At 44.1% G+C, this 11,407-nt stretch overlaps 1 protein-coding gene across 1 annotated transcript in view; it reads right to left on the bottom strand.

The window, feature by feature from the left end:
• Nucleotides 1-11,407, bottom strand: part of eif2b3 (eukaryotic translation initiation factor 2B, subunit 3 gamma) — a 183,459-nt gene that overhangs the window by 110,396 nt on the left and 61,656 nt on the right. Inside the window, exon 3 of the mRNA XM_060931294.1 lies at nucleotides 5,938-6,095. Coding sequence (XP_060787277.1) covers nucleotides 5,938-6,095 — 158 coding nt within the window. The remainder of the gene's footprint in view (nucleotides 1-5,937; nucleotides 6,096-11,407) is intronic.

Here is an 11,407-nt window from a genome sequence, read left to right as displayed (position 1 = left end):
TAGGTACAAGATCTCTTTCAAGTGTCTGGAATGCCTTATTGTAATGCTTTGAAATGAATATATCATTAGTAATGACCAAAATTAACTAATAAAGCGGGGGGGGGGGGGGGGGGGGGGAATAATATAAATGTTTTATCATCAAGCACAAAACTATCGATAAATCGTGGCGTCCGGATCCCGGAAAAAGGCAGCCTTATTATCCCAGGGCTAATCTCGCTTGACGTCACACGTGGAACCCCGGTTATCTGGGCCATTTCCGTTCGTCCGACTCCATGCTCGTTTCCTCGCTGAAATTGGATATTGTTGATGGAATCTTACAAAAATAACGATGGGAAAGCGCTGCGTTGTGTTTGGATGTTCAAATCCATATACGACAGGACATTTGGTTCACGAATTTCTGAGGAATGACACTAATCTAAAGCGACAGTGGGTGTGGTTTGTGCAAACGAAGTGGGCAGACTTCGTGTAGCCTGGCTAATGCAACTTCAAAGCTCTGCGAGCTATTGGTCTGGCCAAGATATTAAGCCCAACCGTTTCCCAGAGCCCGTGGTTGACCCGCCTCCCTGAAATGCCTCAGTGTGCTACTGGTCGAAGCCAGAAAAGGCTGTGACGAAGCTTAAACCAATCACATCACTCTTTCCTCTGACGTATGCGACGCGACGGGGCTAACTGGTAGATTAAACTCTTACCGAAGCCGGTCGGGAGCAAGGCGAAAACGTCCTTCCTTTCAATAAACACCTCCAGGGCTGCTCTTTGCTCCGTTTTCAATAAGAACTTCCCGTTGAATGCTTTCAATACAGCATCTATGCGTAATAGATGCGGAAGCGTGAATGAAGCGCTTCCGGCATAGATTCTGTAAACAATCTATGGCTTCCGGTCGCAGTTCTACTACGTCAGTGCCTTGAACACGCCTCTACCCAGGGCCGTTGGAGATGCTCAAAGTTGATTGGTTCCCGATTTTTCGGGAGCTTGGAAGAGCTGTAGATAGCTTGCCTGGCCAGACTAAGCTTGCAACAGGCCCTTGTGTTGCATCACGCTTAGGATGGGCGGGCCCAGGCTAGACTTCGTGTCGCCTACTAATAATAAATCTGATTCATCACCACCAGAACGACCACACTGATTGGACATTTGGACAGTTCGTCGATCCCCGTATTATCGCCCACTTCGTGTTTTCTTTCAATAATTACACCAAGTGTACGTTTTAAAGATTATATTTCTGCGTTTATTGAGGTACATGTAAATATTTTGCATAAAAATCCACAAACTGATCTGTGTTTCCGATTCTCTCTGGCTGGTGGTGCGCTATCGGCGGTGAACGGGACTGTCATGAACTGGTATCTGTTTCTCGTCTTGGGGGCTCGAAAAGAAGCGTTTACTCCGGGATATCCTTGATAATCATCTGCCCCTTCATCCGACATACAAGAATCCCAATGACGATCAGAATTCTCTCCAAAACGTGATTCCATATGGTCTAACCACTGCTGCGGACGGGGACGTCACACACATCTTCCAGTTCAGTCTCGGCAGAGTCCATGAAAACTGGCTGATCTCATTGATTTTCCATTAACTTATGGCCTTTTGGATCAGCTGTGGTTCGAAAACGCATAGTCAATCAACAGAATGACTGTTGCTTTGAACAAAAGTGGGGTTCAGGGACATTAAAGTCACTTTAAATCCTACAACTGAAGATGCCGCTTTATCTCCACGTTTAACCATATCCGAGCTTTCCAATTCTAGCATTTATTTCTCAGATTGAAGTACTGGTTTTGGTAATTAAAGGGCTGATGACACGAACATGACTCTATGCAATTTCTTAAATAAACTATACAACATGGCAAACATGTTAGATTTCTGTTATAATTGCGTGAAAAGAAGCTGTTGTTACGCAAATATCCAACTTGTAATTGCACAGCGCAAGAAAACTGGGTCCGTGGCTCGCGGCCATGTTGTGACATCAGCGGAAGAGCACGCTGCGGTTCACTGGCTGTTCTACTCTAGTTCTACTCAATGGAAATGGCGCATGAAAACGCCGGTGAACTCTCTAGTGCTAGCTCTTCCTCTTCTGGGAGTCTAGAATTGTGTTGATCTCTTCCGAATAGAATCTATGATAACCTACAACACAAGAGGCGCAGATACTACCTTATTGCAAATCTTACACACGATGCGCTTCTGTTCCACGTCGGATTCTTCGAATCCGAAGTGATCCCGTATTAGACGTGATTCTGCCCTCCTTCTGTCATCTTGCGAGCCTGCCTTGCACCAAACAATTCACAATCTCTCCTCCTTTCAGCTGCGTGAGTGGAGAGCCATAGAGACACACACACTGCTTCCGCCGTGTGAGTGTTGTCGGCAAGTCTGCGCATGGGCCCACGGGGAGGAAATGTATTGCGTGTGCGCGTCCCCGACAAATGGCAAAATAATCGTTTCAACTCGATTATATGAATTTTGAGATCGTTTGACACAAAAATCGAAATCGTGATCAAAATTCGATGAATTGCACAGCCCTAACACAGGCACTTGTATAGCAAATAGTCCACATGAACTGATAAAAAAAAAAAATAAGAAGAAGAATCCCTATGCACTTGTTCAGATGGTCAAATTCTTTCTGAAGACATGTTTAGTTAATATTTATGGCAAAGCTGTTCCTCTATGTTTTCTGCCACGGGAAGCACTTCAGGACGGAGGGTGTTTTGCGGTTTCTCTGTAACATAACATGAGCTGCATTTTTGTTTTGTTTTTTGTCTGATTACCTTCAAGCCCAAGAAAAACAAGACGTAATTTGTTTCACAGATGTTCCATAATATTAAAATGTACAAGCCCAATTCCAAAAAAGTCGGCATGCTGCGTAACCTGTAAATAAAAACAGAACGCGATAATATTTGCAAATCGTGGAAACCCGATATTCCATTGAAAATAGTCGAAAAAGACAATGTATCAAATGTTGAAACCGAGAAATTTTATTGTTTTTTGAAAAACATATGCTCATTTTGAAGTTGACGTCAGCAACACGTTTCAGAAAAACGCTGGGACGGGGGCGTGTTGACCACTGTGTTGCATCACCTCTACTTTTAACAACGCTCTGTAAATGTTTGGGAACTGAGGAGACCAATTGCTGTCGTTTTGAAAGAGAAACGTTGCCCCATTCTTGCCCGATATACAATTTCAGTTGCTCAATAGTTCGAGGTCTCCTTTGTTGTATTTTGTGCTTCATAAAAATAAATCATTTTTAATCAGATTTAAATCAAAATAATCTTTTGGACCCAAAGCAGTCTGGCTACAGAAGTGGTCACTCTACTGAAACCGCCCTGCTCTCGGTAACTGAAGCTCTAAGGATGGCAAGAACAGAGGGATTGTCCTCTGTACTCATCCTACTGGACCTGTCGGCTGCCTTTGATACAGTCAACCACAGCATACTCCTTAGGATACTCTCGAGTATGGGAATCACGGGTGCTGTACACTCTTGGTTCAAATCCTACCTCGCTGGACGGATCTTTAATGTATCATGGCAAGGTAAACTATCAACAACTCACACCCTCTCCACAGGTATACCCCAAGGTTCAGTGCTAGGACCTCTCCTGTTTGCGATGTACACCACCTCTTTGGGAGGCGTCATCCGCTCACACGGGTTCGCCTACCACTGTTATGCCGATGATACCCAGATGTACCTGTCGTTCCGGCTGGAAGACTCTACAATCTCTGCACGCATCTCAGCCTGCTTTGCAGACCTCTCAATGTGGATGAAGGAACATCACCTGCAGCTGAACTTGTCTAAAACGGAGCTTCTAGTAATTCCAGCCAAAGAGTCAATCAGTCATAACATCAATCTTAAGCTGGGCCCTACTACAGTTGCCCCAAATAAGGTCGCCAAAAACCTGGGAGTTATGATAGATGACCGTCTATCATTTTCTAACCATACTGCATCAGTGGCTAAATCATGTCGATTTGCGCTGTTCAGCATACAAAAAAATCAGACCGTACCTGACTCAATATGCCACTCAGCTCCTGGTACAAGCCATGGTAATTTCCCGTCTGGACTATTGCAATTCTCTTCTGGCGGGCCTACCTGCTTGTGCAATAAAACCACTGCAAATGGTCCAGAATGCAGCAGCTCACCTTATATTTACTCAACCCAAGAGGGCTCATGTTACCCCTCTATTTACTGATTTGCACTGGCTACCGGTGGCAGCTCGGATTAAGCACAAAGCCCTAACTCTCGCCTACAAAACTATCTTAGGAACTGCCCCGGCGTATTTGAATATCTTATTGAAGCCATATGTCCCTACCAGGACGTTGCGCTCTTCCAACAGCCGTCTAGCCATACCTCCTGTCTACACAAAACGTTCCCAGTCTAAGCTGTTCTCAGTGATTGTCCCTCAATGGTGGAACGAGTTACCACTAGCCATTAGACAAGGGTCATCTCTCTCATCCTTCAAGAAGTTAGTAAAAACTTCTGTTTCGTGACATTCTTACTGCATGATGTTATTTACTGTACTTGTATGATGTACTCCTACTTTTTTATGCCTTTTTATATCCTTGATTGTTTATGATTCTTGATTGCTATTGTTTATGTTCTCGATTGTAAGTCGCTTTGGGTTTAAAAAGCGTCTGCCAAATGCAATTAAAGTAAAGTAAAAGTAAAGTCATAATGCACCAAATGTTGTAAATGGGAGACAGGTCTGGACTGCAGGCAGGCCAGTTTAGCACCCAGACTCTTATTATGGATCCTTGCAGTTTTAATATGTGCAGAAAGCGGTTTGGCATTGTCTTGCTGAAAGAAGGAAGGCCTTCTCTGAAAAAGATTTAGTCTAGATGGCAGCATATTGCTCTGAAACATGGATATATCATTCAGCATTAATGATGCCTTCCCAGATGTACAAACTTCCCATGTCATGTGCACTAATGCATCATCATACCATCACAGATGCTGGCTTTTGAACTGTGCACTGATAACAAGCCGGATGGTCCTTCTCCTCTTTAGCCTGGAGGACATGGTGTCCATGATTTCTCATCTCATCTCATTATCTCTAGCCGCATTATCCTGTTCTACAGGGTCGCAGGCCCGCAGCTGGGATAGTCAGCTGGGTGTCCATGATTTCTCAAAAGAATTTCTACTTTTGATTCGTCAGACCTCAAGACAGTTTTCCACTTCGCCTCAGTCCATCGTAAAAGAGCTCGGGCCCAGAAAAAGTGGCGGTGTTTCTGGATATTGTTTATATCTGGTTTTAACTTGCATTTGTGGCTGCAGTAATGAACTGTTTTCACAGATGATGGTTTTCTGAAGTGTCCCTGAGCCCATACAGTGATTTCCACTACAGACACATGTCTGCTTTTAATGCAGTGTCTCCTGACAGCCTGAAGATCACAGGCATCCAGTGTCAGTTTTCAGCCTTGTCTCTTGCATACAGAGATTTCTCCAGATTCTCTGAATCTTTTAATGATATTATGTACCACAGATGATGTGATCCACAAATTCTTTGCAATTTTACATTGAGGAACGTTATTCTTAGATTGTTGCACTGTTTGCCCACGCAGTCTTCCACAGAGCGGTGAACCCCTCCCCATCTTTACTTCTGAGAGACTCCGCCTCTCTGGGATGCTCTTTTTATGCCCAGTCATGTTACCGGCCTGTTACCAATTAACCATTTTATTTATTTAATTTTTTTTTAGCATTACACAACTTTTTCAGTATTTTGTTGCCCCGTTCCAACTTTTCTAAAACATGTTGCTGACATCAAATTCAAAATGAGTATAATATTTTTCAAAAAACATTTCTCAGTTTCAACATCTGATATGCTGTCTTCATACTATTTCCAGTGAAATATAGGGTTTCCATGATTTGCAAATATTATCGCATTCTGTTTTTCTTCACAGTTTACGCAGCGCCCCAACTTTTTTTTTTTGGAATTGGTGCCATTGTTTGGTCCATGAAATTCTTACCTTAATCTTCTGCTGAATGTGTCGCAGGGCATCGGCAGTCCCCATATCCGCTTCCTCCTGGATACACACCACATCTAGCTTCATCTTCACGTCCAGCTTGACTCGCTGCTCCACGCTCAGTGCCTTCTGGACTTCTTTTGTGGTGATCACTATGACCTCTGAAACACAGACAACACGAAATGGTCGTGTGTAATCATTAAAACAAGGGTTTTCAACCTTTTCTGCTTTAAGGCCCACCTATTCATACTTGTACTGAATCGGGGCCCATTAAAAAGAGCCCCAATTATTCTGGCCAATCTATTCTCTTAGAATCTAACAATCTATTGTAAAGTGTATTAATGGGATGCGACATCACTCCCTGTTACAGATGGGAGTCCAGGAATTAAATAAATGCAATACAAACAAACTGTTTTTAATTGTAGGTATTGTATTTAAAACTGTACGGATGTGCCAGAAGCCAAACCCATGCATTCGGGTCATTCTCAGTCAAAAGGGATTAATGATCCAAAAGTGGAGTCTGGTCCATTAACACAAGAACTTATTGCCATGTTTGTGTCCAGCAAACAGGCAAGTTATTAAAACCAAGAAGTGGATACAGAAACCACTCAATGGGATTAGATCCTTACACGCTAACAAAGGAGGATTTTTCCTACGAGTTGGAAAATTATCCATCTGTTGAGTTCCCCGACATCTCAAACTACCTGGTGCTGCAGACATCATTCTACACGGACACACAGATGAAAACCTGGAAGAGCATGGAGGCGTACAACTTTTTATATGTGGCTGGGTTAAAGATCTGGGCATCAGGACACTACAAGATAGACGGCGGTAGACGGATCTAAGTGCAGGAAGAGTGTTTATTAGAGATATTTACAAAAATGAAAGCAAAACAGAAAGCAGAATCATAAAGCAGATTTTTTTTCACGGTGCGGTTTCCATTGAATCCTGCGCTCTGATTGGCTGGTGAGCGGGTCCATATCCTACGGTACGGACCCCAGTTACGGACCTCTGGTGACTCGCTCGTTCACAACAACAAACATAGGAGCAATTTTTGTCAACATTTATCTTTTTTATAAGATTTATTTATAAGATTATCAAAAATCTTATAAATTTTTGCCAGCATTTCTCAGCAGAATAGCATGAATTTTACAGCATGGATAGCGATAATGACAGGAAAGTGAGTTTTACTACCCTGAGGAAGAAGAAATAAAATAAAACATTGCAGGAGAAAGCTAAAAACCTGGAACTGTTGCTAACATGGCTGAATCCTGAATGACTCCTATTTGTATAAATAGGGGACTACATAGGCGGCAAAATGTAGTTTTTTTCCTGCCATGGAAGTGCACTTGTATACCGAGGAGGAAGCCATTGGCATTACAGCCGTGAATGAGGATTCAAAATGGCAGCTCGGCTCGGTTTTCCCTTTCGGGCGCTCTCGTTTTCTGTTAGAATTTGGTAAAGAAAAAAATAAATATATTATTTACCAGCTTAAGGTCGGTCCGTATGGTGAAATACCGTGACCTCGGCCCTGAATACCGACCTCGGCCCAGAGGGCCTCGCTCAGTACTTTCAAAACCTCGGTCACAGTATTTCACGATACGGACCTCCCAGCTGGTAAATAACATATATATTTTCAATGACCTAAATTAGATGAAGACTGCAAGTGGCCTAGTGGTAGCGTGTCCGCCTCTCGATCAGGAGATCGCGAGTTCTACTCATGGTCGGGTCATACCAAAGACCATCATAAAAATGGTACCTACTGCCGTCTGGCAAGGCACGCTGCAATACAGATGTGTGCGGGGAGTCAAACTCTCGCGGTTACCAGAGGACGAGCCCCCCCTCCACTGTAACCCGAGCTATATAATAGGCGAGAGGCCGAGGGCTACGGAAATGGAGATCGGCGCCGCCCTATGTGTCACCTTACTCAGTCACACCGGAGTCAGAGCGCTGAGCGCCCACTTCCACATTCAAAAAAATAAATATATTATTTACCAGCTTAAGGTCGGTCCGTATGGTGAAATACCGTGACCTTGGCGTTGAATACTGACCTCGGCCCAGAGTGCCTCGCTCAGTACTTTCAAGACCTCGGTCACGGGATTTCACGATACGGACCTCCCAGCTAGTAAATAACATACATGTATTTAAACAGCGCTCTAAACATGGCTAGAAACAAACGTGACAATTGCCCCTTTTCCACCAAAGCAGTTCCAGGGCTGGTTCGGGGCCAATGCTTAGTTTGGAACCGGGTTTTCTGTTTCCACTGACAAAGAACTGGCTCTGGGGCCAGAAAAACCGGTTCCAGGCTAGCACCAACTCTCTGCTGGGCCAGAGGAAAGAACCGCTTACGTCAGCGGGGGGGCGGAGTTGTTAAGACCAACAACAATCGCAAGACCATGAAAGATCGCCATTTTTAAGCGACGAGAAGCAGCAGCTGTACAAATGCCAAGTCATCCATTATTATTATTGTTGTTGTTGTTGCTTCGATATTTGCGCCAAAGTTTATGCAAACGCAGCGACGTAAGTAACATATACAGCGACATAATGACATGGCTCCCCTTAGCACCGCAAGCTATGGAAAAGCAAACTGGTTCTCAGCGGGCTCGCAAGTTGAACGAGTTGTGAACCAGCACCAGCCCCGAACCAGTCCTGGAACTGATTTGGTGGAAAAGGGGCATGTGATAATGATACTTCTCAAAGCCTCTGTGAAAGCAGCTTCCATACAGTATGTGTGTGTGCTGATTGCATTCGAAGCAGTATCAGGTGTTTCCCATAACGATTAGGTCCCAAGAGCGTGCACAATGCGCTCTGTGAGCCGCTCGAGCTGTGCCAGACTCAAGTGTGCAAAGGCGTTAAGTGTTCGCCTGCTGTGTGACCACAACTTTTAGCTCACGTGTATATCGCCATGCATCGCCGCCAAAATGTCTCATTTTCATTGATAACCCATCGCAAAGCATCGTGAGCTGTAGTGTGACCGTAGCTTAATGAGGCGGATGTGACATCAAACACAACCCAGCAATTGTACCCTACTACGAGTAAAAATTGGCTTCCACTTGGGGAAAAAAATAAATAAATAAAATAAATTTCGCTGCGGGCGGCACGGTGGTGTAGTGGTTAGCGCTGTCGCCTCACAGCAAGAAGGTCCGGGTTTGAGCCCCGTGGCCGGCGAGGGCCTTTCTGTGCGGAGTTTGCATGTTCTCCCCGTGTCCGCGTGGGTTTCCTCCGGGTGCTCCGGTTTCCCCCACAGTCCAAAGACATGCAGGTTAGGTTAACTGGTGGCTCTAAATTGACCGTAGGTGTGAATGTGAGTGTGAATGGTTGTCTGTGTCTATGTGTCAGCCCTGTGATGACCTGGCGACTTGTCCAGGGTGTACCCCGCCTTTCGCCCATAGTTAGCTGGGATAGGCTCCAGCTTGCCTGCGACCCTGTAGAAGGATAAAGCGGCTAGAGATAATGAGATGAGATGAAATTTCGCTGCCCACTGGATGGCGCTCTGCGGCCCAGTGGCTGAGAAACGTTGCATTAAAGCACAAATATCCTCCAGTCGTTCTCGGAACCTACCGTACGAAACACCGCATGCTGGAATTCACCTGTGCAACTTTCGATAAATGAAGCAAACAAACCGGATTAAAATGTAACCTAAATCCGAGAAAAGCGACCGATAGATGATTTATGCTCTCGGCTTGGGACGTGAGGAGGTTTGCGATTTTGACCGATGCTTGAGCGTGCATATTCAGTATGGATCAAAATGGTGGAACCTCAATCGTCGAACGTCTATTGGTTCTCCTGAAAAATTCTGATCTTTTCTTCTGCAACATTACGGTTGCGAGTTGTTCAGGCAATTCCCTGGTACTGTACTCATTTGACTGCATGTCAGCCAACAATAAATAAAAAACAAACAAAAAAAAAAAAACTAATACCAACTCAGAAAACTACTGCTTCGCTTTAGCCATGTCCTGGAACACAATACAATTAGTAATACTGTGTGTACGCCATATTTACTGGAAGTTTAATTAATTTACACACCACCTTCCCAATCGTCCAAGGGCATTTCACAAAGATAAAACCAATACAAGCAAGACAAATTTGAAATCATGTTGTATCATATGAAATGTTTACCATCACACTAAATAGTGTCGAGTGCAAGTTTAAGCCTAAGCTGGAGCTGATGAGAAAAACTCTCAGACACGTTTTAAATACATTCATTGTTAATTACGTGCCAGAAACCCCTACGTTTCAGCCAACTGGAAAAGCCTTTCCTCGAAGCACAAACGTTTTCTTGCAAAGTTGCTTACATACTGTAGTTAGTACTGCGTAAAAAGCTCATGCAGGCCCTTGCTGGCTGAGCTGTTGGCTGTTAACAGGGCATACTGTGCTACAAATAAAGGTACGCACTGTGCTGCCGGCCAGGCACAAGGCCACGGCCGCAAACTTCATACCAGCAGGATTAGTCAATATCAGCTAGGTGTAAAGGATAAACATTTAATTATCATTAATACCATAAAACTCAGTCCGCAAGCATGTATGCCTCCTTATCCCTACTTGGCTTTCAGAACAGGTTTATTTTATTTTATTCCCCGTTAGACTGTAATTTCTTTCTGCTCTGCAATTAAAGCGTTAGTAAATAGTAACTCGGAGAAATCTGGATTTTTGGAGAAGGAAACAGAACTCAAACAGCAGGACATTCAGGGTTAGTTCATGTAAACTGGGTCGTGCAGTGGGTCTGGATCATCACAAAATGGTGTCGAGAGAGTCTGAGTCAGTCAGAGGATAACCAGGTGCGCCTCTTCTCTCCTCTCCTCTCCTCTCCAGTATTACTTTCTTCAGATCTCCGCCTGGTGCAGGCCGTCTCCAATACTTCATTAAATCAGGAAATTCTTGACAGTTCTTGAGTGACCGAGTCGACAAACTTTATTTCCAGAGTAAACCATTAAAATGTCATGTTTCCAACCTCCATCGGATTCGTCAGGATTACAAAAGACACTTTGATTCTTCTAGTCGGTATTTTTGACTCCAAACCAATATTTTCCAGAGTTGAAATTCAAAAACTGGAAAATGCTGCTTGCAGAAGTATTCGACCCCTTCAGACTAGTACTGACTTGGTAGAACCACCTTTTGCTGCAATTAAAGCTTTAACCATCTACAACCGGTAAAAACCACCAACAAGAGTGCTCCGAGAGCACAAGATTCCCCGCTGGCAACTAGGCCGTAACTCTGGTCAAACACGACCAAATTAAACAAAATAACAATATGCGTATTACCGACATATAACAAAGAATCCTGCCAGGTTTTGGTGAAATTCCTCCAAAAATTGTGAGAGGAGTTGATTTCAGAAGGAGAGCACCCTTCCCAGGACGGACGGACGGACGGACATCGCCATGACATAATCCCCCTTTGGGCCTTTCGGCCAGCGAGGGATAAAAATCATGAGGGAAGTTGATTTCAGAAAGCGAGCACACCTTGATGAAATTGC

This window comes from Neoarius graeffei, chromosome 1, assembly GCF_027579695.1.
Source record: "Neoarius graeffei isolate fNeoGra1 chromosome 1, fNeoGra1.pri, whole genome shotgun sequence".
NCBI lineage: Eukaryota > Metazoa > Chordata > Actinopteri > Siluriformes > Ariidae > Neoarius > Neoarius graeffei.
This window is presented reverse-complemented; position numbering and strand designations above follow the sequence as displayed.